Below are 27,953 nucleotides of genomic sequence, written 5' to 3'. Positions count from 1 at the left end.
TTGGCCCAAGTGTCATTCTTACTAAAACTCAGCATTTTGCAACCCTTTATTTGAGGTCTTCTAGAATCCCCAATTTTTAGTCTTTTGAACTAAAATTTTGCACAGCATAGTTTTATATTATAAACTATGTGCCAAATTCCATCAAAATCTGAGATGGTAAAGTGGGGACCCCTGGTTCACTTGACACATTAGCTATTCAAAAAAAATGCTGCAACGATAAAAATAGCTTTTGCTCCCCAGAAGCTGCTTCTGTTATTTCTCAGCACCTAGAGGAATTTTGCGTACTTTTCCCATAAAACGTAGTACTTTAAATCTGTTCAGTTTGTCTTCCTGAAATTAAAAAAAATGCTGTAACCTAAATTAATATAACGGGCTTTCCCAAGCCAATGCAAAATTCATTGCGTGACTCGGCTTTTCCTTTGTTTTAGAAACCTTTTCTCTCTCCCTGCAGTGGAGACGATTGTCATCATCAACCAGCGGCCTCGAAAAACGCGGGCTTTTGTACAACTGTTATCATCTAGAATGGTCGTGCTTTGACTGGAGACTGATAGGGGTTGTGTTCCAACACTTCCCGAGGAGGCCAGAGCAAGGTTGGAGAATCTGGCGGCTCAGAGCCCGCACAAGCTTTTCCCGCAAGTACTTAGAGGGCACCTTCTCTTCCGACGAGCCTGAGCCTTGGAACGTCACGAAAGAACAATGAAAGTTGGCCCTTCGCTTTTCTTCGCACGAGAGTGCCTCAGCCCACTGCAGCTGCCCGGGAAAAAGCTGTTACGTCACTGTCTACTTCCTGCTTTGGTTGCCCGCCCCCCAGCCGAAGATTTTCCCGGTCAGCAGCGCCTAGTGGGATCGACGAGCGACAGAGCGAGCAAGTTGCCCGGCTGGTTATCTGTTTTCCCATTGCTCGTCAACATTCCCTTAGTTTCTGGAAAGTTAAGTGATTCTTCTGGAATTCTCCTGAGTAAAACTCTCCACATTGATCCTCCATTTGCTTGGATCATTTTCCTTCCTCTACGATTCTTCCGTTTCTCTGAACCAAATGAGCAACGGATAACACGGGAAATAATAAGGCAGGCTGGTATGAACCGTGGTAATTTTTCTTGTTATTGGGAAAATGACAGGAAGAATATTTGCAGCAGAGCTTTAACGACCATACTGTAAATATTTCTGCCTGTTTGCTGGGTAGTTTGCTTTGATTACATAAGACTGAAATCCCAGCTCAGGCAGATAAGGGTTCAGTCAGTTTTGTTTCCGAGGAAATATGTGGAAGGTTGGCAGCCTAAGCAATATCTTCTGTGGACAACCAGCACTAAATTATTCCCAATAACGACAACAAGAACATTTCCTTCACCATGACTGTACAGAGAATTGTTACCAATGTTAACGAATTTTGAATCTGTAGTAATAACAGCCTTGTCAATGAAATATGTATTATGTGCAGCACTCTGCCCTTTTCTACAAGGCTTTAAAAGAATAATTATTTTTTATTTCAACTTGGGGGAATATTACTACTTTGCACACATAAATTTAAGTATTTTCCAAATTTAAATATTTTCCCATTCAGCTGTCTGGTTGGAGCAAAAGCATAAATTTATGGATAACTAGATAGGAAGAAAGAAAGTGATTTGGGGCAATATCCTAGTCTCAAGTGTCAGGCAGTAGCTTGGCATTAAAGAAAGTCTATATCCTGTAGGATTTTGAGATAATTAGAATGCCATTTTAGGAAACGTGTGCATAAGGGAAGTTCTTCAGCTATGGGATCTGCTTCATCTTTGGTTAATCCAATGGTCACTGTTGGGGAGGTGATTGAAGATCCATATGAGGGAGGAGGTGGTGAGGCCTGTGAAATTCCTGTTGAAGTAAAGCCCAAGGCGCGTCTTCTGCGTAGTTCCTTTCGGTGGGTAGGTGCATCCCGGCCTGGAGGCCTCATTGGTGCAAGCTTCAAGTCTACTGCTTCTGTACAAGAGCTGGAATGGATGGCAGAGTTTGAACGTCTGAAAAAAGAATATGAGATATTTCGCATTAGCAAGAACAACGAGGTGACTGCCATGATAAAGAAAGAAGCCAAGCTGGACAAAGAAAACAAGCGCTTGAGGGCAGAGCTTCAGGTATGGGCACCATGGGGCATTGGTGCCAGGATTGACAAAAATGAAGTTTTCTTTTTCTATTTTTGTTAAAATAGAAATCTCTGGCTACCTTTATTTTGCTGTATCGTAATTTTTACCAGACTCATCCAGAATAGCTAATAGGGATGCTAAAAGTTGTAGATGAGCTGTATTTGGAATGTCATTTAAACCCTGAATTAAAAGATCAAATGTATTCAAATTATATATAGGAAGAGCTTTCTGATATCTAAAAAAATTAATAGTCAGAGTGGATAAATGAAAATTTTCAGACCAGGGGTTAATAATGTCACTTTTTCCTTCCCCTAGGCACTTCAGAAAACATACCAGAAAATCCTCAGAGAAAAAGAAAGCGCTGTAGAGGCCAAATATCAAGCTATGGAAAGAGCAGCTACATTTGAACATGATCGTGACAAAGTTAGGAGGCAATTTAAAGTAAATAATTTATTGGCTTTGCAGGATAAATGAGCATGTTTCGGAGAGCCTTAAGCTTTGCTTAAGAATAATTTTTTTTTTACAAGAAAAACTGTTAATGATGGAATTCCTCTTCTTAAACAGCTTAGGAAAGGACACGGTATGTATGGAACTGTCCTAGAAATCAAGAATAGTAGCTTGTAACCTTGAATAAAAGGATCATTTTATATTAAAAATTATTGCAAGTTCCACTTGTTTCTTTGAGATATTTCCATTTTATCTACACAAGTTGATAGGTAATTGGGATTCTGTTGCTTAAGACTTAGGGGGAAAGGTAAACTCTTAATTGAATAGATGCATTAATTTTATGCATAGAATGAAATATGAATAATATTTTAAAATACACTTGCTCAGAACATTTTCATTTATAGATTTTCAGAGAAACGAAGGAAAATGAAATTCAGGATCTACTGAGGGCCAAGCGAGAGCTTGAAGCAAAACTTCAGAGGTTGCAAGCTCAGGGTATCCAAATAGTTGATCCTGAAGAATCAGATTCAGATGACAGCTGCACAGAAATTACTGGTATGAATGATGTTGCTTTTACCAATTGACTAGATATGTTTTATAAATCTGTACAGTGAAACAGACAAAAATGCTTTATCAATATTTTGTTAAAAAATAAAAAAAAATTATAAGCAATAACAATAGCTAAATTAATTATTGCTTAATCCTCCAAACTATTGATTGATTGGCCCTTGGGTCATGTGAAAGTGCAGAATTCCAGAAACAAATTATTATCAAAATTTGATAAAAGCAATTTCAAATGGAATTGGATTAACTACAATTTAAAACCCCTCAACAATTGATTCTCCTTAATCCTTTAAACAAGGATTCTTTAATTTCTCCTATTTTCAAATAGTGACTTCTCTCCTTTCTCTTTAAAATACTATGTCAATTGAATTTTCTTATTGCAAAGGCAGTACTTTGATCTGGGCATATCATTTTTTTAAGATTGAGAAATGAAGAAAGAAACTTGACAGTAATATAAAAGTAGATTTGTAGAGTTACCAGTTCTAGCCCATAATTCTGGAATTTCCTAAAGCACTTGGTCATCCATGTAAATTTTAATCAGCTCTGGTCTAACTTAGGGTTTTCAATCTTATTCTGATTCTGATTTCCTGATTAGTCAGAATATTTGAGGCAGGAGAAGAAGGCTTCTCCTTTTCATAATATTCTGAAAACTTCAACTCCCACTAATACCATAATAATATATTTGTTATGGATCAGTGGTTCTCAACTTTCTAATGCCGCAAACGATTAATACAGTTACTCATGTTATGGTGACCCCCAACCATATGTCTAGCACCAATTCTCCCAACAGAGCTTTAAGCTGATTGGCAGGAAGGTCAGAGGGACACCCCCACTGTAAACACCTGATTGGTCAGATTGTAAAAATACGTTCCAAGGCGTCAGAATAGAAGCTTTAGTTCCTAATACCATGGTCTTAGGCAACCCCTGCGAACCCCAGGTTGAGAACCACTGTTAAAGATGAACTTTTTTGTATCTTGCATCTTCAAGCCAAATATGTTTTACAATGACATGTGTCAATGTATAAGAAATTATGATCTGCGATACCGATAACAAGTCAGCCAATGGGAACTGTTTGGTTTGGTGACTAAGAAGCAGGATCTGTTGTGAGCCATGGGCGATGGCTCAGAACCTGGGTGTGGCTTAATTTAACTGGTCTGTATAGTTTGTCCTTGGATTATTGCTTTTGTGTTTCTGTGTCTCTGGTTCAGATTGCTTCTTGTCCTTGTACTTTCTACATGGGTATTGTATAAATGCATCATGTTTTATATTGTATATAAACAAGTTTCTTCTATAAAGGAATCCTGCTGAATTATTTACTTATGTGCTGGTTGAATCACTGCAAAATCACTGCAAAAATCTGATAATATGTTCTTTAATTATAGCTCCATTAGTTTCCTTTCAGAAAATGCCCTTTGCTTTCTGTTCTTTGCTTCTGAGGAATAATTGTATTTCTGATTAAATTTAATTTACTGAATTGGCATTATTTCCTTCATTTTAAGCCTCTGGAGGTCAGACACAATATTGGATGGGAGGAGCCTTGGGAAGTGAGCCTTCCATGGGCAGCATGATGCAGCTTCAGCAGTCTTGTAGAGGACCTGAATTTGCACATAGTTCCATAGATATAGAAGGACCATTTGCAAATGTCAACAGAGGTAAGTACCGTATTTTTCGCTCTATAAGACGCACCTGCTGATAAGACGCACCTAGATTTTAGAGGAGGAAAATAGAAAAAAAATATTTTGAGCCAAAAGGTGGGCTAAAATATTTATTACAATAACAGAATAACTTAACATGAACAATAGCCAACAGCAGCATTAAGAACCATCATTACTGTAAAAGATAAGGTCTCTAGTCATTGGGAAATCCCAAAAATTCCTCACAACTGTCCGAACTTGTCTCGCTCAGTGGCTCACTATCACTGGTGTCAGGGTCTTCATAAAGGACATCATCCTCTGAACCATCCAAGGCATTACTGATGCCACATTTCCTGAAGGAACTTACAACCGTTTCATCCTTCACGGCTTGCCATGACGTTTTCACCCACTCACAAACTTGAGTGATGGTGGGCCTTTTCAATAAAGCAGAAATGAGAAGCTGAGAGCTGGCAGGCAAGGAGCCTTGCATGTGCTGTTGGAAGGGGGCTTGGTGGTCCTGGGAGATGGTGAACATTGTTCCTTCTTCCCTCTCAGCACAGAGGGGTGGCTTCCTCCTGCAAGGAGAGCTCTCTTCTTCCACAAGTTTCAGATGAGAAGCCTCACCTGGGTTCCCGGAGCTCCTTAGAAATACAGTAGAACTTCCCAGCAGCAGAGGGGGGGGAAGGCAGAGTCAAGAAGGGCTCCGCCCTGGTTCCCCGCTGCTCCTCCCCAGTGCAAAGCGCAGGACTGCCGCCTCCCCCCAGGATCTCGTGCTTGCGGCTTCGGGCAGGGGGCTTGCGGGGAGCGGCAAACGATTGCTTGGAAACGGAACCGCCGGAGAAAAAACAAAGTGAGAGCTGGCAAGCGGGGGGGGGGAAACGGGGACTGCCTTCGGCGAGAGTTCGGGGGGGGGTTGGGGCACGCAGGGGCTGGCAGGCAGGGAGGGAGAGAGGCGCCAGCATCGGACTGCTCAGGAAGGGCAGCGCCTTCCCTAACCGGGCAGCCGGGCTGTCGAGAGGGGCGTCCGGAGCGCTCCAGCAAGGCGGCGGTCTCCAGATGAAGACCTCCCCTGGACGGCGATGGGAGACAGAGGCTGTCCGGGACACTTTTGTTGAGTATAACGCCCCCCCCCCTGCTCCAGCGCCTCCCCCCCCCTGCCTGCATCTTCGCTCCATAAGACGCTGCTGATTTTTCATCCTACTTTGGGAGGAAAAAAACTGCGTCTTATGGAGCGAAAAATACGGTATTTGCTTCTCCTTGAAGCAAGAATGAGAGTAACAACAATAAGTCCTATTAAAAGCCCAAACCTAAATATTGAAAAGTTCTAGGTTTAAAACTTGTGGAGTGTGGAGCTGGTCTTCAAAGATGTAGTGCTTCATCTGCAAAGGTATTTAGATTTTCATTACTGTTTACTATTGGTGAAGAATTTATATTTGTATAAATTTCTTTCTGTATTAGGTCAAATATTTCTTTATAAATGGCTAGCAATGCCAGGTAAAATATAATCTGCTGACAGAAGTTGTTTTTCTCTCTTGTTATATCTTAAATGGGTATTCCATTATTATTTTTCTTTTTCTTTTAAAGCTGGCACATCCATGTTCATTACTTTTTAAGCATAGTATCATTTTGTCCATAATTGTCACAGAAGTTTTCATCCTTCCCTTGTCTTTTAATGTGATCTTCATTTTTAAGGCATATGTATGAAATATTAAACCTAATATTTGATAAATAGAAAGGAATCTCAATCCAGCATAAGCCATAACAAGTTTCTTGATCAATAATTCTGATCTGTACATTTAGGTCTAATAATTATTAAATTTAGAATGAAATGAAATGAATAGAATAGAATCCTTTATTGACCAAGTGTGATTGGACACACACGGAATTTGCCTTTGGTTCATACACTCTTAGTGTACATAAAAGAAAATATACATTTGTCAAGAATCATGAGGTACAAAATTTACTGATTGTCATAGGATACAAATAACAATCAGGAAACAAGATTAATATAAATTGTAAGGATACAAATAACAAGTTACAGTTATACAATCATAAGTGGGAGGAGATGGGTGTTAGGAATGATGAGGAAAACAGGTAGTAAAAAGTAATGCACCCTTAGTGAGTAGTTTGACAGTGATGAGTGGATTATTTGTTTAGTAGAGTGATGGTGTTTGGGGAAAAAAAAATATTCTTGTGTCTAGTTCTCTTGGTGTGCAGTGCTCTATAACGATGTGTTGAAACAATTTATGTCCAGGATGCGAGGGGTCAATAAATATTTTCACAGCTCTCTTTTTGACTCGTGCAGTATACAGGTCCTCAATGGAACTCAGGTTGGCAATGATTTTTTTTCTGAAGTTCTGATTATCCTCTGAAGTTTGTGTCTGTCTTGTTGATTCCTCTGTAGAACTGTTTCAACAGCTCCTTGGGCAGTTTGAGCTTCCTGAGTTGGCGCAAAAAGAAAATTCTTTGTTGTACTTTTTTGATGAATTTTTTAATATTAGGTGACCATTTTAGGTCTTGATATATGATAGAACCTAGAAATTTGAAAGTCTCTATTGTTGATACTGTGTTGTCTAGTATTTAGCTGTGCTTGCACAAAGGGAAATAATTTTCTTACAAGTAAAGCCAATATTTGACAATGTGTATATTAGAAGCAGAAAACATAGAATAAATATTTTAGAAGCTTTTGGCACTTTTTACCAGCAGCATTTAGTGTGGACAATGTGAAAAATGATCCAGGAGATCCAGCTAACCAATAAAGAGAGAAATAAATGCTATCTAATCAGGGTCCTGTTGTCTGAGCTACTTCTTGCTATGAAGTAATAAAAATCACCTTTGTTCTCATATACCTCACAAAAAGGAAATTGCTAGCATCTTCCTATGTTTTCAGTACATTTATTTGTAACGTTTGCAAAAGAACATCCGAGATTGCTATAATAGAAGCTGTGTGACAAAAGATGAACCCAAAGAACAAAAGACGAACAAAAAGATGAACAAAATAGACCTAAATCACACTTCAATACAACAAAATCCTCAACCAATAACCCATCCACCATTACCATATGATCAACCACCTCCTCATCAACACACCAACCACCCAAATAACATAACCCTACTAATCAAAGACACCCTTGAAAGAGAACAAAAACGTAATAGTAATGCCATCTTATTTGGCCTAGAAACTACTAATGGATCTCATATCAATATGATTTGCAATATCATTGCGCCAATATTCACTACGGACTAAATCTTTGAAGTGTCTAAGGACGGCCCCGGGTTCAAATACGGAGGTGGCTCGGCAGCATCTCAATTTTGCAGAGTCATTTGCAAGAATGAAATTAGCAAACGTAAATTCATCAATACTATAAACTCTATTATCCGAAACGACTCTAACCCCAAAAAACTTCATGCAAGACCAGATCTATCCATATTACAACGAATACAATCCCATGAGCTTCATGCTGAATTTAAAAAGCATCAAGATCAAGGACAAACCAACCTGTACATTTACTACCGAGCAGGTTGCATTAGGACCAAGACCCATATACCACCATCCAACTCTCCAAACTCCATCATCCAAAACCATCCTACCATATATACAGAGCAACCCACTGTCAACCAAGCACAACCCACCATGAACCTCAAGCCTCAAACAACTATAGCTCAAATCCATCCTAACTACCTACCTACCTCCAACCAAGACCAACTATTAATCAACCAAGACTAGGGATGCACGCCCCTTACTTCCTCATCATCAACCACTTCTAACATTAAATGTAAACTAATAAACTCAAATATCCGAGCTTCTTATCTTACTAAAAACAGCCAAATACGACATCATATTTATATGTAAAACATGGTTAAACACATCTCTCCCCAACTCCATTATTATAATTAACAACTACTACATTTTCCAATCTGATCGTGAAACTTGTAGAGGAGGTGGAGTTGCAATCTTCTATTTAAAAAAATCACTCAACCTAAAGGAAATCCAAGTTAAACAAGATCTTTACCTTCCATAAATTATCATGTGAACTAACTTCAGTTACCACACTCCGCTTCCTCCTAGGTTATAGAGCCCCTGACTACAACATCTCACATGTGAACAAGCTAACCACACTACTAAAGTGGGCAACCTCCTACCAACATCCTTTTATATTTCTTGGCGATTTAAACCTACCTCATATTAAATGGTCGCTAAATGAATGCACAACTGAACCCATCCACTCAAACCTCTACAATACTATCACTAGTCTAGGACTAGTGCAAATAGTGACAGACAACACCAGACTCAACAACTGCCTAGACCTCATATTCTGCAACAGTTTACCTCAATTTATGGACTCCAAGTAAGAGAACCCTTTTCCAACAGCGACCACAGCACAATCGACTTTTGCCTCAATGTACATCTTAAAATAAAGAATCTCAAAAACAAGACAACCAATTTCAACTTTAAAAAAGCCAACTATGAAAACATAGAATCTTATCTCTCATCTTTTGACTGGACCACAATATTCTCCGGCTGTATCACCATAGATGACTATTACAATACATTCTTGCTCGAAGTTCAAAGAGTCATAAAATTATATGTACCTCTAATATTCACCAAACCAAAAAAAATAAATTACCCATAAAAATAAGAAGGCTGCAATCCAAAAAAAGATTACTTTGGCATAAAAATAAAATGGCCATGTTGCAAACTTTAAAAACTGCTATAAAAATTTATGTCATCAAATAAAGACTGAATGTACCATTAATGAACTATCACATTAATCAAAAAGAAAACCTACGTACGAAATCCACTCGTGCCTTCTATAACTTTGTAAACAATAAACAAAGACTCTAGATCCACCCCACCCCTTAAAGGACCTAACGATAAAGAGTATAATGATGAAACAATTAAAGCCAACCTCTTTAACACTTTCTTCAGCTCAGTCTTTGTTAACAGCAACGGTTCATGCCCAACATTTCCTAGTCGCAACTCAACTAGCTTCAATGATCTAACACAAATTGAATTACAGAGGAAAATGTTAAAAAATCATTATACAACCTAAAACCTTCCCTTTCTATCGGACTGGATGGACTATGTGCATATTTCTTTAAAATATGCATGGTAAGAAAAGAAAAACTTTTGTTGATTAGATCATTTCACAGGAAAAAGAAAAATATATCTACTTCATTTCTCTATATATACATCTGCAAACGCTTGGACTTTATAACATTCTTTTTTGATCTCTAGTCTTTTAATTTCCTTGTTTTCTCTAGTTTTAATTAACAATGTATCCAGTGTTAAAATAAATAACGGGCGAGAGAGGGCAACCTTGTCTGACCCCTCTTTGTATCTCTAATCTTTCTGTTTGATCATTGTTTATTATAATTTTGGCTGTTTGGTTCGAGTATATGGCGTCTATCAAGTTGATAAATTTTGTGCCAAATTTCATTTTGTTGAGTTGAATTTTCATGAATGTCCAATTCACATTATCAAAAGCTTTCTTTGCATCGAGAAAAACCAAGTCCATTTGTTTCTCAGAGTGGCATTCATAAAATTCCAATGTATTAATAATTGTCCTAAGATTATTTTTAATTTGTCTGCCCGGCAAAAATCCATTCTGATCCTCATGTATTATTTCATTAAAAAATTTTTAAAGTCTAAATGAATGCATAGATAGGGGGCCACAGAGTTAGCCATTCCAGGGGAACGAGGGACCGTTGCTTAATAACGGTCCCTTGTTCTGGCTCTGTGAGCCCAATCTTGGGTACTGGTGGTGAGTGTAACTCTGGCCCTGGGCTCAGGTTGCTGCTGCTGAATGCCAGGTCGGTAGTAAATAAAGCTCTCCTCATCCGGGATTTGATCCTGGATGAGGAGGCCGACCTGGCATGTATTACTGAAACCTGGCTGGGCCCGGAGGGAGGTGTTCCTCTCTCTGAAATTTGCCCAGCCGGGTTTCAGATATGGCATCAACCTCGACCCCAGGGAAGGGGGGGAGGAGTGGCTATTGTAGCCAGGGAGAGCCTTTGCCTGCGTAGACTCATTGCTCCGGAAATTGCGGGTTGCGAGTCTCTCTTGATGAAGTTGGACTTAGGGGTTCAGGTGGGCTTATTTCTCACGTACCTGCCTCCCAGCTGCGTGTCAAAAGCCCTGCCTGTGCTACTCGAGGAGGTAGCGGGTTGGCGGTGGAGTTCCCCGGACTCATCGTCCTGGGGGACTTCAACCTGCCGTCACTCGGCGAAACCTCTGGGTTGGCACAGGAGTTCATGGCCACCATGACAGCCGTGGACCTGACTCAAGTAGTACAGGGTCCGACTCACGAGGGAGGGCACGCACCTGACATGGTATTCCTTTCCGAGCAATTGAGTAATGGTCTGAGACTAAGGGGCTTAGAAGTATTGCCTTTGTCATGGTCAGACCATTTTCTACTACGGCTTGACTTCCTGGCTCCAATCCTTCCCCGCAGAGAGGCGGAACCAATGAAGATGTTCCGCCCCAGACGCCTGATGGACCCAGAGGGCTTTCAAACGGCGCTTGGGGTTATTCCAGAGGCACTCGTCCACAGTTCGGCGGAGTCTCTCGCGGAGGCCTGGAACAGGGCTGCGGCGGGGGCTCTTGACCAGATTGCGCCTTTGCGACCTCTCCGTGGTGCTAGACCCCGTAGAGCCCCATGGTTCAACGAGGAGCTCCGGGAGTTGAAACGCCAAAAGAGACGTCTAGAGAAGCGATGGAGGAAGAGTAGGTCTGAATCCGACCGAACACTTGTAAGAGCTTTTATTAAGACTTACAAAGTGGCGCTCAAGGCGGCAAGATGCGCGTATCATGCCGCCTTGATTGCATCAGTGGAATCCCGCCCGGCCGCTCTGTTTAGGGTGACCCGCTCCCTTCTTAACCAGGGGGGAGTTGGGGAGCCCTTACAGAGTAGTGTCGAGGATTTTAACACGTTTTTCGCTGATAAAGTCGCTCGGATCCGGGCCGACCTCGACTCCAATTGTAAAACAGAGTCGACTGACAACGAGTCAGTCGAGGTGACTGGGGCACGTACTTGTCCACCTGTTTGGGAAGAGTTTGATCTGGTGACACCTGATGAAGTGGACAAGGCCATTGGAGCTGTGAGTTCCGCCACCTGTTTACTGGATCCGTGTCCCTCCTGGCTGGTTTCGGCCAGCAGGGAGGTGACGCGGAGCTGGGCCCAGGAGATTACCAACGCTTCCTTGGGGAGGGGAGTTTTCCCATCACTATAAAGAAGCGCTCGTGCGTCCCCTCCTCAAGAAGCCCTCCCTGGACCCAGCTGTGCTTAACAACTATCGTCCAGTCTCCAACCTTCCCTTTATGGGGAAGGTTGTCGAGAAGGTGGTGGCGCTCCAGCTCCAGCGGTCCTTGGAAGAAGCCGATTATCTAGGTCCCCAGCAGTCGGGTTTCAGGCCCGGTTACAGCATGGAAACCGCTTTGGTCGCGTTGATGGATGATTTCTGGCGGGCCCGGGACAGGGGTTTATCCTCTGTCCTGGTGCTCCTTGACCTCTCAGCGGCTTTCGATACCATCGACCATGGTATCCTTCTGCACCGGCTGGAGGGGTTGGGGGTGGGAGGCACTGTTCTTCAGTGGTTCTCCTCCTACCTCTCTGGCCCGTCGCAGTCGGTGTTAGTGGGGGGTCAGAGGTCGACTCCTAGGTCTCTCCCTTGTGGGGTGCCTCAGGGGTCGGTCCTCTCCCCCCTGCTATTCAACATCTACATGAAACCCCTGGGTGAGATCATCCAAGGACATGGGGTGAGGTATCATCAATATGCGGATGATACCCAGCTTTACATCTCCACCCCATGCCCAGTCAACGAAGCGGTGGAAGTGATGTGCCGGTGCCTGGAGGCTGTTGGGGCCTGGATGGGTGTCAACAGACTCAAGCTCAACCTGGATAAGACGGAGTGGCTGTGGGTTTTGCCTCCCAAGGACAATCCCATCTGTCCGTCCATTACCCTGGGGGGGAATTATTGACCCCCTCAGAGAGGGTCCGCAACTTGGGCGTCCTCCTCGATCCACAGCTCACATTAGAAAAACATCTCTCAGCTGTGGCGAGGGGGGCGTTTGCCCAGGTTCGCCTGGTGCACCAGTTGCGGCCCTATCTGGACCGGGACTCATTACTCACAGTCACTCATGCCCTCATCACCTCGAGGTTCGACTACTGTAATGCTCTCTACATGGGGCTACCTTTGAAAAGTGTTCGGAAACTTCAGATCGTGCAGAATGCAGCTGCGAGAGCAGGCATGGGCTTACCTAGGTATGCCCATGTTTCACCATCACTCCGCAGTCTGCATTGGTTGCCGATCAGTTTCCGGTCACAATTCAAAGTGTTGGTTATGACCTTTAAAGCCCTTCATGGCATTGGACCAGAATATCTCCGAGACCGCCTCCTGCCGCACGAATCCCAGCGACCGATCAGGTCCCACAGAGTGGGCCTTCTCCGGGTCCCGTCAACTAAACAATGTCGGTTGGCGGGCCCCAGGGGAAGAACTTTCTCTGTGGCGGCACCGGCCCTCTGGAACCAACTCCCCCCGGAGATTAGAACTGCCCCTACTCTTCCTGCCTTCCGTAAACTCCTTAAAACCCACCTTTGCCGTCAGGCATGGGGGAACTGAAACATCTTCCCCTGGGCATGTTTAATTTATATATGGTATGCTTGTATGTATGTCTGTTAGTATATGGGGTCTTTTAAATCTTTTAATTTTAAATTTGTTAGATTATTTATGATTTGTTTCCACGTGTTGTGAGCCGCCCCGAGTCTTCGGAGAGGGGCGGCATACAAATCTAAGTAATAAATAAATAAATAAATAAAATATTTTGTAGTCCACATTTAACAGGGATATTGGCCTATAGTTTTGTATTTTATCTTTCTCTGTTCCTGGTTTATGTATTAAAGTAATTAAAGCCCCAGACCAAGATCTTGGAATTTTATCATCTGCAATGATCTTATTAAAAATCTCTAGCATGTTCAAGGTAAGTATGTTACTATCTGTTCTGCCGGCTCCTGGCACGAGCCTTCAATTAAATGTAAAAGTAGCAAAAACAGACACACATACAGGACAAGGCAACAATAGTTTCTTTATCCAAAGAAAAATAGAAGAAAAACCCTCTTTTGAATTCAAAGGGCTCACTTGTAAAAACAAACAACTTGAATGCAGTGAAATAACAAAAACAACAAACTTAAATCCATTAACCACTAGCTGTGATTTCATCACAGCTATTCCTTTTCAGACGTTGTAAACTCACTATGATTTATGGTCAGAGTCCTGAAATCCAAACACAAGGTCCTGGGAAAATCCAGAATGGCAATGCAAACTCCACAAGTATGATCAGATAATCTTCCACACTGTGAGGCCGGCACGCTGTCCATTTAACAGCAGCCCTAATTAATTGAACCAGACCCAACCACAGGTGGACTCCTGTAATATCTGCAAAGCTGTTCTCTTCTAGGCATAGCTCTATGCACGCGTGGGTCTATACAGCTTCCTCATCAGAGTCTATTGAAGATAAGGAAGATGATGACTGGCTTCTTCCTGGGCTGCCTGCCAGGCCCCCCTCTGAAAGTCCCATCTCACAGACACTCCCTTCTTCCGAGGATAATTCGCTGCCCAAAGCTGTCGGCAGCAAAAAAGGCCTGTGACATTTGTATGTTTCACCTACATCCACCCCCACAGTCCTTGGGGCAGGAGCTGAGCCAGAGCAAACCACAACACTATCCAGTTCTGCAGGTATTGTGTCTGGGCCAGTAGCTTTATTATTTTTTTGGTTTTTAAGTATTTATTGTAATTCTGCCATAGTAAATGGTGCATTAAGCCTCAGTTGTTGATCCTCTGATAGAGGTGGAAAATTTGTAGAGTCTAAAAATTTAAAAAATTCTTCTTTTATTTCTTCCTGTTGATATAAATTTTTGTAAAATTCCACTGCTATTTCCTTCTTTTCATCTGTTCTATATCTTAGTACACCATTACTATCTTCTAGTTTATTTATCATTTTAGATTCTTTTTGTTTTCTCAGCTTGTACGCTAACCAGCGCCCCGGTTTGTTTGTTTGTTTTACCCTCTTTATTTTTTCAGCTATTTTTTCTTGTTCAATCAAGTTTATTTTATGTTTTATTGTCCATTTTCCCTTTGACTTTACTATTGTGTGAATTTCTTTGTAGTTCAATTTCTAAGTTTTTTAATTCTTGCTCTAGTTGTTGATAATTTTTCTCTTTGTTTTTTTTTGGCTGTGTAAGAAATCGTCAGGCCCCGGATAAAGACCTTGGCCGTATCCCATAAGTTTTGTGGGGATGTTTCTGCATTTTTTTTAAATAATAATTTTTATTGATTTTTTAAAAATGTGAGACAAACAAAACAAACAACATTTAACATGTATAGGAACTACCATTGCTCCTCTAATCATAGAAGTCTTCTTAATACAGAAATAAAAAACTAATTCTATTTTAGATCAATACAGAAAAGTAGACTTATCGATGAAATATCTCTTTGTATACAATACTAATATAAAAATCTAAACTTTCAAATATTTTCTGTTCATTATATAGTTATAGTTAAAGTAATTAAACTCAATTAATAAAAATAAACTTATTCATCAAATATCACTATATGTTATATTTAACTATTCCATATTTTATTTTATTATTTTTAATAGTCCTTTTTTACATTCCACCATTTATAAACTTTTCCCCACGTTTTATAAAATTCAGTTTCCACTTGGTTATTTAACCATCTCATCATCATATCCAATTCTGCACATTCCATAATCTTCCTAAAAACCTCTTTGTCTTTTGGAATTTCCTTTTCTTTTCATTTTTGTGCAAATGCTATTCTTGCTGCTACTAATATATGAATTATTAAATAGTATATTTCTTTTATATATTTAATATCAGTAATACCTAATAAGAAGAATTCTGGGGTCTTCCTAATTTCCTTATTTGTAATTTCTTTCAACCATTTTTCTACCTTGTTCCAATAGATCTTAGATTTTCGGCATGTCTACCAAACATGGAAATATGTGCCAATTTCTTTTTTACATTTCCAACAAATAGGTGAGGCACTTGGAAACATCTTTAAGATCCTGTTTGGTGGAAGATGCCATCTATTGATTTTCTTTGAAAGAGATTGATTTAATTATCTTCCAATTATATATCCAAATTTTTTCCCATGTATCTAAATTTATTTCTTTTCCAAAATTTTTACACCAGCTAATCATATTATCTTTTAATATCCAACCTATCGTCCTGTAATTTATTAAATATTTATATAACTTCCCAATCAATTTTCCTTGATTTTGAGTTAGTAATTTCCCAAGTGTATTATTGTCCTTCTTAAATATGAATATTTTCACATCTTTTTGGTATCTAGAGTTAATCTGAGCCTACTGCCACCAATCTGTCTCTACCCCTGACTCCTGCAATTCTTGTTTTGTTTTCAGTTTTAATTGATTATCAAGTAAATCTCTATATTTCCATATTTTACCTTCTTTTAACAAATTAGGATGAGAGATTGCTTCAATTGGTGAAATCCATTCTGGCATTACTAAAAAATGATTTTTTAAAAATCTCTTTCCAAACATCTATTAATGCCTTTCTGATTATATTTCTATTAAAATATGAATGAGTTTTGGACTTTTCATACCATATGAAGGCATGCCAGCCTAACATTAAATCTTGACCCTCTAAATTTAATAATCTTCTGTTTTCCAAGGTTAACCATTATTTTATCCATGATAGCTTCCAATTTGGGAGGGCAAGTCCTCTCTCTTTCCGATCTTCTAATGAGCTTTGTTTTATTCTTGGTTTCTTACCTTGCCATATAAATTTTTTTAGTGATCTTAGTTCTTTAAAAAAAATCGCTCCTGGATTTATTGGGATTACCTGAAATAAAAATAATACTTTGGGAAGAATATTCATTTTAATTGTAGAAATTCTTCCTACTAAGGATAGCTGTAGATTATTCCTTTATTTGACGTAGGAGCTTTGTATAGTTATCATTTTTTAAAGACATGACTTTAACAGAAATCTAAATGTATAAATATTTAACTTTTTTTGTTATTTGCATATTTGTTAATTTTTCTAATTGTTTTTTCTGAAAATCCGTCATATTTTTTATAAGCATTTGTATCTTTTCCTTGTTAATTTTCAGACCAGCTACTTTTCCATATTTTTCTATTACGTCTACTAGTTTTAATATTGATGTCAGAGGGTCTTCTATTATGAAGATCACATCATCAGCAAATGCTTGAACTTTATAATTTCTTTTTTAATCTTCAGTCCTTTTATGTTATTTTCTGTTCTTATTTTTATTAATAATGTTTCTAATGTTAAAATAAATAATGGTGATATGGGGCAACCGTGTCTAACTCCTCTTTGTATTTCTAATCTTTCAGTTTGTTCATTGTTTATTATGGTTTTTGCTGATTGGTTGGAATAAATCACATCAATTATATTAAAGAATTTAGTTCCCACATTCATCTTATTTAATTGTATTTTCATAAAAGTCCAATCTACGTTGTCCAATGCCTTTTTAGCATCAAGAAATATAAGTGCCATTTGTTTTTCAGGGTGTTGTTCATAATATTCTAAGATATTTATGGTTGTCCTCAAATTATTTTTAATTTGTCTACCTGGTAAAAATCCATTCTGGTCTTCATGTATTATTTCATTTATAATATTTTTAAACCTAAGTGCATATATTGATATAAAAAATTTATAGTCTACATTTAGTAATGAAATTGGTCTATACTTATCAATTTTCTCCTTTTCTATTTCCTTAATGTTATTAAGGTTTCTGTCCATGTTCTAGGTAATTTACCGTCCACTATTATGTTATTGAATATCTCTAACATATTGGAAAAAAGTATTTCACTATCTAACTTATAAAATTCTGCGGGTATTGCGTCAGGGCTGGTGGCTTTATTCTTTTTCTGGTTTTTAATAGATTGCTGTAATTCTAACACTGTGAAAGGGTTGTTAAGTTTTTGTTGCTATAAAAATTGCCATAAAAAGGCAAGACACTCAAAAGAGGAATACTAGTATAATTAATCAAGAAAACAAACAACTTAATAGAAGGGAAAAAAAGAAAATTTAACTGTCGCAACAATTTTAAAAATACACTCTAAATTAATTAATTATTTTCTCAGCAATAATTCAATATATTAAATATCAAATATTCAATCTATACATTTATCTGTGAATTGATGTATAAAATAAAATTAAAAAAATAAAATTGAGTAAAATATGATTAAGGAATATATTAGGAAAGAAAAAATAAAAAAGAGAAAGAATAAAGTAATATATAATTAATCAGTTAATCTAAAATGAATAGAAGATACTCATAAGAAAGAAAGAGAGAAAAAAGATGAGAGAGAGAAGAAGAAAAATAAAAAGGTTTTGGGGGGTATACCATATCCGGGGTGGCACAGCAGGTAGAGTGCTGTACTGCAGGCCACTGAAGCTGACTTGTAGATCTGAAGGTCAGTGGTTCAAATCCCATCACCGGCTCAAGGTTGACTCAGCCTTCCATCCTTCCTAGGTGGCTAAAATGAGGACCCGGATTGTGGGGGCAATAGGCTGGCTCTGTTAAAAAGTGCTATTGCTAACATGTTATAAGCCGCCCTGAGTCTAAGGAGAAGGGCGGCATAAAAATCGAATAAATAAATAAATATCAAGAGGGGGAAATTAAAAATCTAACACATCATTCTATACTTTATCTAATAAAAAGGAAACAAAAGACCCTAATATGAGATGTAACCAAAAAGAGAAAAAATATAATGTAAAAATGTAGATATAAAAATGTAAAAAATATAAATGTAAAAATCTAAAAAAGAAGAACGGAAATCAATAAGCACTTAAGTAATATGTTCAATACAAGTAATTCCATAGGTAACAAAAAATGGAAAAATAAGGTTTTCAAAATTTAATCATTCAAGTCGTTTTTAAGTCCTTAAATCCTTAAAGTCTTATATCTTCGTTCTGGTCTTGTATTCTTATGTTCCCAAATTCACAGTTGTTTTTTAATCCTTAAAAGCAAATCAAATCAAAAATCCAAGGCCCAAAAGAAAAAAGACTAAAATCGTCTATCACTATCAACGAGAAAAAAGGTAAGAGAAAGAAACAATAGGTAATAAAAGTAAGAAAAAAGGGAATGTCTGATCCTTTTAGTCCATTAATCCTGACGCTGCAGCCGTTTGTAAAATAGTCCCTCTACGAAATCCGCCAAATCATAAAAGTCCGTTTTATACTGTTGAATCAAATTGAGTTAAGTTGTTTTATCTCATAGGAAAGTTAAAAATTTAAAAATTGATCGGTGTTTCCCGAAGTCGAATGTATTTTCTGCATATATTTTAACTTTAAAATTCTATTTTCTTAAAAACACATCGTTCTTCCATGGCCGGAAGTCGTCAAATATAGTCAAATACAATATTTTCAGTCAATTAAATTCCCCTTTTGTTTAAATTTCATCCCCTATTACAATCAAATTTGTTGTTCTTCCAGGGATGTGAAGTATTAAGGGGTATATCTTTCTGTTAAAGTTTAGTTATTTGTAAAAAACAGTAGATAGGTAAAATTAACGAAAATAGATCCAGTTGTAGCTTGAATTTATGCCCAAGGATATTACTTAGAGAGAAAGAAAAACTTTTCTTTGTTCGCCTTTTTAATTTTTTTATTTTCTCTATTCTTTTATTTTCCTTGTTATTATGAAAACCAAAAGAGTATACCTTGTTCTGTGCTTGCTTTTCTTCTTTTCTGCTTTTCTTCTTTCCTCTGTGAATTATTAATGCTCCCTCCTTCGTGAGCAAGCCGCTATGGCCGCAACCCAACTGGAGTGCGGTTCTTCATTGTTTGGGGCTGTGGGGTTGTTCTCCCCCTTCGGGGCAGTGGCGTTCTGCCCCTCGGGACCAGACGACCCCCTGTTCCAGATCGAACCCTCCAAGCTTGCTCAAATTGCAATTGCAATCCCCCAATTGTGAAAAAAGGAGCAGGAGGTTGGAGCTTTATCCCCATCGACCCGGCGCGGCTCGTTCCTCACTCGGAAGTTACATTTTTATTTGTTCTGAAAAAAAACTTCTAATTCCCTTTCTATCCACTGTAAGTATTGAGAATCTTGTAAAATATTACGGTTCATTTGCTAATTGATTTGTTTCTTAATTCTCTTCCAGAAAATTACTAACGGATTGTGGTCTGCCCAACTATTTGTTTCTATTTCAATATCCTTTATATGTTCAGAGGTGTGTGTGGATGCCCAAGCCATATCTAGTCCAAATTTTGTGGGGATTTGAGTAAAAGGAGTACTGTTTTGTTAATGGGTGACATTCCCGCCAAATATCTTTGATAATTCTGTACTCATTTTCCAGAATGTCATTGGTAAAATTGTTTTCTTTTTCTTTTCCTTCTTCTTGCCGGAATAGTCCATTGTACTATTGGAAATTGCATTGAAGTCAGCAATCAAAATCATATTCTCAATCGCTAATTCTGATATTTTGTCGTGCAGTTTTCTAAAAAATTCTTTTTGGTTTTCATTGGGTGCATAGATGGACACGATAACAAGAGGTTCCAAGTCTAATTTCAATTGTAGTATTAAAATTCTATCATCCTGATCACTTTATAATTGTTTTGAATCTATTGATTCATCTATATACACTGCTACACCTCTTTTCTTCTGGTCCGCTAGGCTGGTATAAATTTTACCTAATTTTGGATTCCATAATAGTTTTTTAAAAGATTTTTTGATATGTACTTCTTGAATAATAATTATTTTTGCTCTTTGTTTTTTAAGTTTAGCAAATATTTGATTTGTTTTTCTTGGATTATTTAGTCCACATTAACAAAAAATATTTTCGTGTGTCCCGACACATCTAGTTGTAATATTTCTTGGTGTCTTTGTGTTCTCTCAATCTGCTACTTAGAATCAAATCTTGTATTTGTGGTTGTTTTCTACTTGCTCCTGATGTATCCTCGCTCTTCTGGCTGGTGGCCCCCAACTCATCTCCGCTTCCTTTACTGTCCTTGCTCAGTTGTTCAGATCTATTCAGGCCACTTTCTTAAAAAAAAATCCTTAGCATCATCAACATTCTCAATGTTCACTCTTGTTCCTTGCCAAAACAATGAGAGACCTTCTGGGATAAGCCAGCGGAAGGTTATGTTTTCTTTAATTAATTTACTAGCAAGAAAATAATCCTCCTGCTTTCATGAACTCTTTTTGGAACCTGTTTTAGAATTATAATTTCTTTACCTTTATAATCTAAGCTTTGGTTTCTTGACCATTTTAAAATGTCATCTCTAATTGCCTTTCTTGTGAATTTTATATGGACCTCCCTCGGTAAGTTGTGCTTTCTAGAAAAGCTTGTCTGTACTCTATAAAGTTCATCAATTTTTTTATTAGTTCCTGAGGATCAGCCTGTAAAATCTCTCCTAATATCTCCACCATTTTTGTACCTAAATCTTCATCCTTTTCCTCCGTTATGTTTTGAAATCTCAGCCTGTAAGAGGCGCGTTCTAGTTCCAGGTGGGCTATTGCCTCATCAAAGCCCCTATTGGTTGCACTGCTACATTCTTTCTCCATTTTGCCTTCTACTGTTTTTATCCTTTGATCGTTATTTTTTAGGTTTTGCTGTATGTTTTTGATTTTTTCCTACATTTCTTTCATTCTTTCATCTCTCCCATGTCAGCTTTAATTTCAGTTTTAAGGTCCTCATGTTGTTGTCTTGCTTCATCTCTGTTGGTATCTATTGATATTTGGGGTTTCTGCATAAAGTCTTGTATTACTGACAGTGAGTCTTGAATGGTTTGCAGAGTAGGTTGCGCACCTGCACCAAGTGTTCCAGAGATCGTAGTTTGTCTAATCCAAAAGTATAATCCAATTATCATCAATTAATCCAGTTTAATCCAATTTCTGTCAATTAATCCAAAGTTCATAAATCCAATCACGTCATCCAGTTAGAGTCTCACAATTTGCAGTCTCAAAAACAAATATTCAGCTCCACTAGGTTATTTCAGCCTTTTCTTTCTCTTTTATCGTCCATATTACAGGCTTCCTTTGCAACGTCTCTTTAAATCAGTAGTAGTGTCATCATCATGTGCACAAGAAAAGCAACCGCTCCAAATCTCATCAACTTTGAATTATATTGTCTAAATCCAGCTCCTAAACCCTCAGATCCCATGTAAAATAGTGTTCTTTTCAGGAAAAGGACTGCTAAAGTTTAAAACAATAGTAATATACTTTTATTCCTTTGTTCTTGTTATTAAATCACGGCAAAGAACAAGTTCCGGTTTGTGAATTTCCACTCACTCTGGCTGTTGAATCAGGAAAATTCTCACATTCGCCTTAACTTTCAGTTTTTGTGAAAACTTATCTTGTGTATTCTTTTTAAATTTCTTTTTTTTAACTTTTCTTTTCCTCTGATGATCTATTTACTCCGATTGACTTCTGTTTGAAATGTTTTTTTCTCCTTCCTCCTTCATGGTCGTGCTGCTATGCCTGGGCGCCTGCCATGGCTGCTGCCCGGTTCTTCTTTCCTGGAGCTGTGGGGCAATCCCTTCCCTTTGAGGCAGTTGTGATCTGCCTCTCGGGTTCCAGGAGACCCCCTGTTCTCTGGTCAGACCCTCCGAGTCTGATCAAACCGCAAAAATGGACTGGAGGTAGAAAAAGGAGGGTCAGGGACGGAGCTCTGTCTCCGGCCTCCCGTCACAGTGCGTTCGGCACCCGGAAGCACACTCCAAAGCCTTTTACAAAGACTTCCTAACTGCATGGCCGAGAGCGGAAAAGAGAGCCGAGGCCGGAGAGGGAGGGAGCGTCCTCCCTTTCTCTCCACCACCTGGCATGGCGGCAGCGTTTGGCAGGCTTCCTGGCATTTTTACCGACTGGGAAACAGGCAAGGCAAGTTTGCAGACAGGTCCTTCCTTTCCAAGGACTCAGCAAAACCCTTTAGCTTCGCCAAGGCTTCCTCCCTCCATCCGCTTGCTCCCAAGTAAAGGTCCTTGGCTCTTTCTCTCTCCCTCCCCGTCCCAAACGGCAGCCCTCCTCCCGCCCTGACATTTCGAATCACTCCTCTTTTAAAGGTCTGTTTGGCCCAGCCAGACCTGGACAGGCTACCTGGCTTTTAAGGATAAGGGCAATGATTCAACAGTCCAATTCAGAAACCTGAAGGGGCCCCAGCTCAAGCCGCAGCCTCCCACGATTCCTCTCCTCTCCAGCCCTGTTCCTGTACAGTCTGGGTAAAAAAACCAGGTAGCCCGCCGAATGCCGCCGCCGCTGCCATGGGAGGGCTGCCGTTTGGGATGGGGAGGGAGAAAGAGCCAAGGAACTTTACTCGGGAGCAAGCGTTCAGAGGGATTGTCTGCTGGAGAAATGAGCAGAAGGTGTCTGTCTCTGCTTTGCTCGCAACTAGAAGCGTCCAAGGCAGCCTGGTCGATGCACCGGGATTTACGAAAATGCGAGGCGGCCTCATTGTCTCCTTTTTCTTTCTTGTGAATGACTTTAAGTGACAGCTGCCAGTAGTTTCCCTTTAGGGAGAGAGAGAGCGCGATTCACCTCGTCCCACCCCTATGGTCGCTTCTGCTGAGGCAGCCAAAAGAGAGTGGTGCCCATGGATTGGTCTTCTCTCTCCTGCTATTTAATATCTACATGAAACCGCTGGGTGAGATCATCCAAGGGCATAGGGTGAGGTATCATCAGTACGCCTGTCAAGCTGCCAATCAGAATTCAGACAAATAAAACTCCGAGTCCTTTTTATAAAAGGTCAAAAGTGAATTTATCAAAATGAGAACTAGAAGCATCGAAAGAAAATAAAAGTCAGAAAATGGCGCGATACCAAGCATATATCAAAATCCCTTTTCCACCCCCATTTGGGATTATGCCCAATACTCATTGTCCATATTCATCAGGTGGGACATGTTGGCCCTCACGTCACTCTTCAGGAATTTTCCCACTAACGGTCTCCTCCTGGTACCTAGGAAAATAAAATTTAACTCTCCTCCTATGCTCTTCCCAACCTCCCTTCTTCTCTAACCCACCCCGTAACTCTATGACAACCAAGCGAAAGATAGCAGCAGCACAGCGAAGGATGACATTTTGACCCCCTGGAACTGGGACTTCAGTCCTAGAAAAGAAAAAAGAACAAACAACACCAATATATATATCTAAACATCAGGGCTTATCAGGGTACTTCGTTCTAAGCCGATCAATTTCCCTGTGAGCATTCATGTGCTTCTTGTCAACCCATTCTGCATGAGATGCAAGATTCAGTAAATATTGAATCTTCCCCCTGTGCTTTCTTGAATCCAGCACTTCTTTAACCTCAGAGGGCTGCACTCCCTCAATCAGTAAAGGGGCAGGGGGATGTGCTTGCGGCGGACGTAGGTCACTAGTCCGTTCCGGTTTAAGTAAACTTACGTGGAACACCGGGTGAATTTTCCTTAACGTTTTCAGCAATTCTAATTTCATTGCTACCGAATTCACCTTCTGTACAATTGGGAAAGGACCCACATACTTAGCCCCTAATTTCTTTGACTTTTGAGTGGTCCTCAAGAACTTTGTGGAGAGGTAGACCGTATCCCCCACCTTATAATCTACTGCAACTCTTCTTTTCTTGTCAGCCTGGGTCTTTTGTGTATTATGAGCCTCATCCAACACTTTCTGCGCTATAGGCCAGGTTGCTTTGAGCTGTGTTACCCAATCCTTTAATAATGGATGCTTAGGCTCATCCTGGGGTAGTTCTGGAATTGGCACAAAATCCTGTCCACTCACCAATTTAAATGGAGTGAACCCAACAACCCTAAAAACTCCTTCCAGAAGTTTGAGGTGAATTGTACCCCTCAGTCTGATATGGCTCTCTCAAGAAGGCGATACACATGTTGTATGAGCATTTTTGCTAATGCCCTGGAAGTGGGGATCTTTGAGCATGCCACAAAATGAACCTGTTTGGAAAAAAGGTCAGTTACAACCCAAATAACAGTATTCCCCACACTCTCAGGTAGGTCACAATAAAATCCATAGAAATGTCTTTCCAGGATGCCACAGGTTGCATCAGTCCTTGGGGAAGACCCGGGGGCCGCTTTACTGCCGCCAACTTGGGCAGCTTGCCACATAAGTGTTGATGTCCTTTTTCATGGAAGGCCACCAGAACTGCCTGATTAGCAAATGTAACATTTTCAGGAATGCGAAGTGACCAACCACTTTGGAATTGAGTCCCCTCTCCAATATCAGTGACCTCATGGAGACAGGAACATATAAGCGAGATCCTATCCAGGCCAGGCCACTTCTCTTGGTGCAATCCCCTTGGTGAAATTGAAAACCAAATATCAGATTCTAGTGGTTTCTGAAGATCCGCAACCAGACTGTCAGGAAGCTCAGTCTTCCCTGAACTCCGTTGTCTGGCAAGGGCTGGGCACGCCATTTGTGAAGCCCGAATCACTGGTTGAATTAGTTCCAGTCTCCCGCTGTTGTATTGCGGCAATCTAGACAGCGCATCAGCCATGAAATTGTTACCCCCCGGTATATAGCGCAGCGAGAAATTGAACCGACTAAAATGCTGTGCCCACCTAGCCTGTTTTGGGGACAGTTTCCTGGTTTTTTTTAAAGCTTCCAAGTTCTTGTGATCAGTCCACACTTCAAATGGTTGCTTGGCACCTTCTAGAAAGTGTCTCCAGGAGAGTAAGGCCCAGCGCATTGCAAACACTTCCTTTTCCCGCACAGCCCACCTCTGTTTGGTTTCAGTTAGCTTTCTAGAAGTGTACACACAGGGGCATAGTCCCTGTTCTTCATCCTTTTGTAACAATACTGCTCTCATGGCCACATCACTTGCATCCACTTGTACCACAAAAGGCCGTTCTAGATCAGGGTGTTTGAGAATTGGCTCACTCACAAAGTCTTTTCAGCTTCTCAAAAGCTGCTTGACACTCCATGGACCACGACAATGGGCTGTTGGACTTGGGCTTATCCTTTCCCTTGGTTTTCAGTAAGTTGGTGATCGACAGTGCTATCTGAGAAAATGCTGGGATAAATTGTCAGTAGAAGTTAGCGATCCCTAGAAAACTTTATAACTGTTTCCTAGTGCATGGAGCTTCCCACTCCAAGACTGCCAACACTTTCTCCGGATCCATCTCCACACCTCGGTGTGATATGCAGTAACCCAAGTAGTCAATTTTGTTCTGGTGAAACTCACACTTTGCCAAGTTGGCATACAGTTCCGCGGCTTTGAGTTTCTTTAAAACCTCCTGACCAGAGCCAAGTGTTCCTCTGGGGTCTCTGAATATATTAATATGTCATCCAAATAGATCAAGCATCCTTTAAATAAGTGCTCATGCAGTACTTCATTAATCAGTTGCATGAAAACTCCTGGTGCCCCCTGTAGGCCAAAAGGGAGTACCCTGAATTGAAAGCATCCCAGTGGAGTGTTGAAAGTGGTTTTCCACTCATCTCACTCTTTTATGCGCACCCGGTAGTACGCCTCACGTAAGTCCAATTTCGTGAAAAACTTCCCTTTAGCCAAGTAGGTCAGCACGTCCTTCATTAGTGGCAATCTAAATAATAAATAAATAAATAAATAAATAAATAAATTGTATTCAAAAACCTATAGTCTACCACTAGGTGGAGCGAGCCATCTTTCTTCTCTCGGAACATGATAGGGGCCACCATTTGAGGCCTCGCTGGTTGTATAAAGCTCCTCGCCAAATTCTTGTCAATGAACCTGTGTAGCTCACCAAATTCTCCATGGGTTAAAGAGTACATCCTAGGTTTAGGCAGTTTCGCCCTGGGCGATATATCAATGCTACAGTCTGTGGCCCTATCGGGTGGCAGCTTATCAGCTTCCCTTTCCCTGAAAACTGCCGTAAGATCCCAATATTCTTTAGGGATTTTCTCCTCCCCTGCAATTCTTTCCAAATCAGGGTAGTGGTGGTGGTTGTTTTCTCCATCCAAGTTCTGCTAAGACAAACCCCAGTTCCTCCTTTCCTTTGTAGGTAATGGTGACAGCACCAGTGCGCCAGTTAATTTTAGGGTTCCACTTTTGTAACCAAGGCAGTCCCAATATAACTGCATTATCGGGCAAAGGTCCCACAACAAACTGTATAGTCTCTTGGTGGGACCCCATCGTCACGATAAGAGTCCCCGTCTCATGGGTGGCTGGCTCCCCCTGCCATCGATCCATCCAACTGGGTAAATGAAATGGGGTCCCTCAGGCCTCTTAATTTGAGGCCCAAACACCGCCACCTCAGGAGACATAAGTATATAAGACATAAGACATAAGTATATAAGACATAAGACATAAGTATATAAGACATAAGACATAAGAAATAGTAGGTGAGATTCTACAGATGGACCCTCAGGAAGTAATCAAAGAGATTGATGAAATTTACAGAGTACAAACTAGCTATGCGAGAAAACCTACCAAGGGAAGTACACATCAAATTTATTAGGAAAACCATAAGAGATGACATTCTGAACTGGTCAAGAGACGAAAGTTTAAAATATGGAGGTAAAGACGTTATAATACTAAAACAGGTACCAAGAAGAGTTCGTGAAAGCAGGAGGGAATACTACTTCCTAACGAGAATTTTAAATAAGGAAAAAATAATTTTCAGATGGTTGATCCCAGAAGGAATTTCTTTTTTCTGGCAAAGATCCAGAATAAAACTAGAAACAGTTGACGAAGCAAGAGCCTTTTACGAACAATCTGGACTGTCTAGACACGATATATCATATAAAGAAATTGGAGCGGGAGGAGAGGAAAAGGGGGCGACCTCAAGGGGGGAGGAAGAAACTCAAGATCCTAAGAACAAACAACAAGAATTGGTACTAAGCACCAGACTCGGAGAACCTAGAGAAACCAAAAAGTACTATTAATAGAAATGTACTCAGATTTAAAAAATTTCTCTGTAAACGTAAATGGATTGAATCACCCAAGAAAAAGAAAACAAATATTTTCAAAACTTAAAAAATTAAGAGCTCAAATTATGATTTTACAAGAAGTTCACATTAAAGATATGAGTAGAGATTTATTATGTAACTCTAAACTAGGTAATTTGTTTACTAGTTTAGCTGCAAAAAAAAGGAGAGATATAGCGGTCTATATTGACGATACGATTGAGGCCAAACAACTTTACAGCGACAATAATGGTAGAATTCTAATTTTGCAAATAAATTTAGAAACAGGACCTCTCGTCATTATATCGATTTATGCTCCAAACGA

General features: G+C 39.8%; 1 protein-coding gene across 1 annotated transcript in view; it reads left to right on the top strand.

Moving 5' to 3' along the window:
• The first annotated feature begins 836 nt into the window (after positions 1 to 836).
• NPHP3 (nephrocystin 3) overlaps positions 837 to 27,953 on the top strand; it is a 381,101-nt gene continuing 353,984 nt past the window's right edge. Inside the window, exons 1-4 of the mRNA XM_070726361.1 lie at positions 837 to 2,105; positions 2,430 to 2,555; positions 2,966 to 3,116; positions 4,625 to 4,777. Coding sequence (XP_070582462.1) covers positions 1,752 to 2,105; positions 2,430 to 2,555; positions 2,966 to 3,116; positions 4,625 to 4,777 — 784 coding nt within the window. The 5' untranslated portion in view covers positions 837 to 1,751. The remainder of the gene's footprint in view (positions 2,106 to 2,429; positions 2,556 to 2,965; positions 3,117 to 4,624; positions 4,778 to 27,953) is intronic.

This window comes from Erythrolamprus reginae, chromosome Z, assembly GCF_031021105.1.
Source record: "Erythrolamprus reginae isolate rEryReg1 chromosome Z, rEryReg1.hap1, whole genome shotgun sequence".
NCBI lineage: Eukaryota > Metazoa > Chordata > Lepidosauria > Squamata > Dipsadidae > Erythrolamprus > Erythrolamprus reginae.
This window is presented reverse-complemented; position numbering and strand designations above follow the sequence as displayed.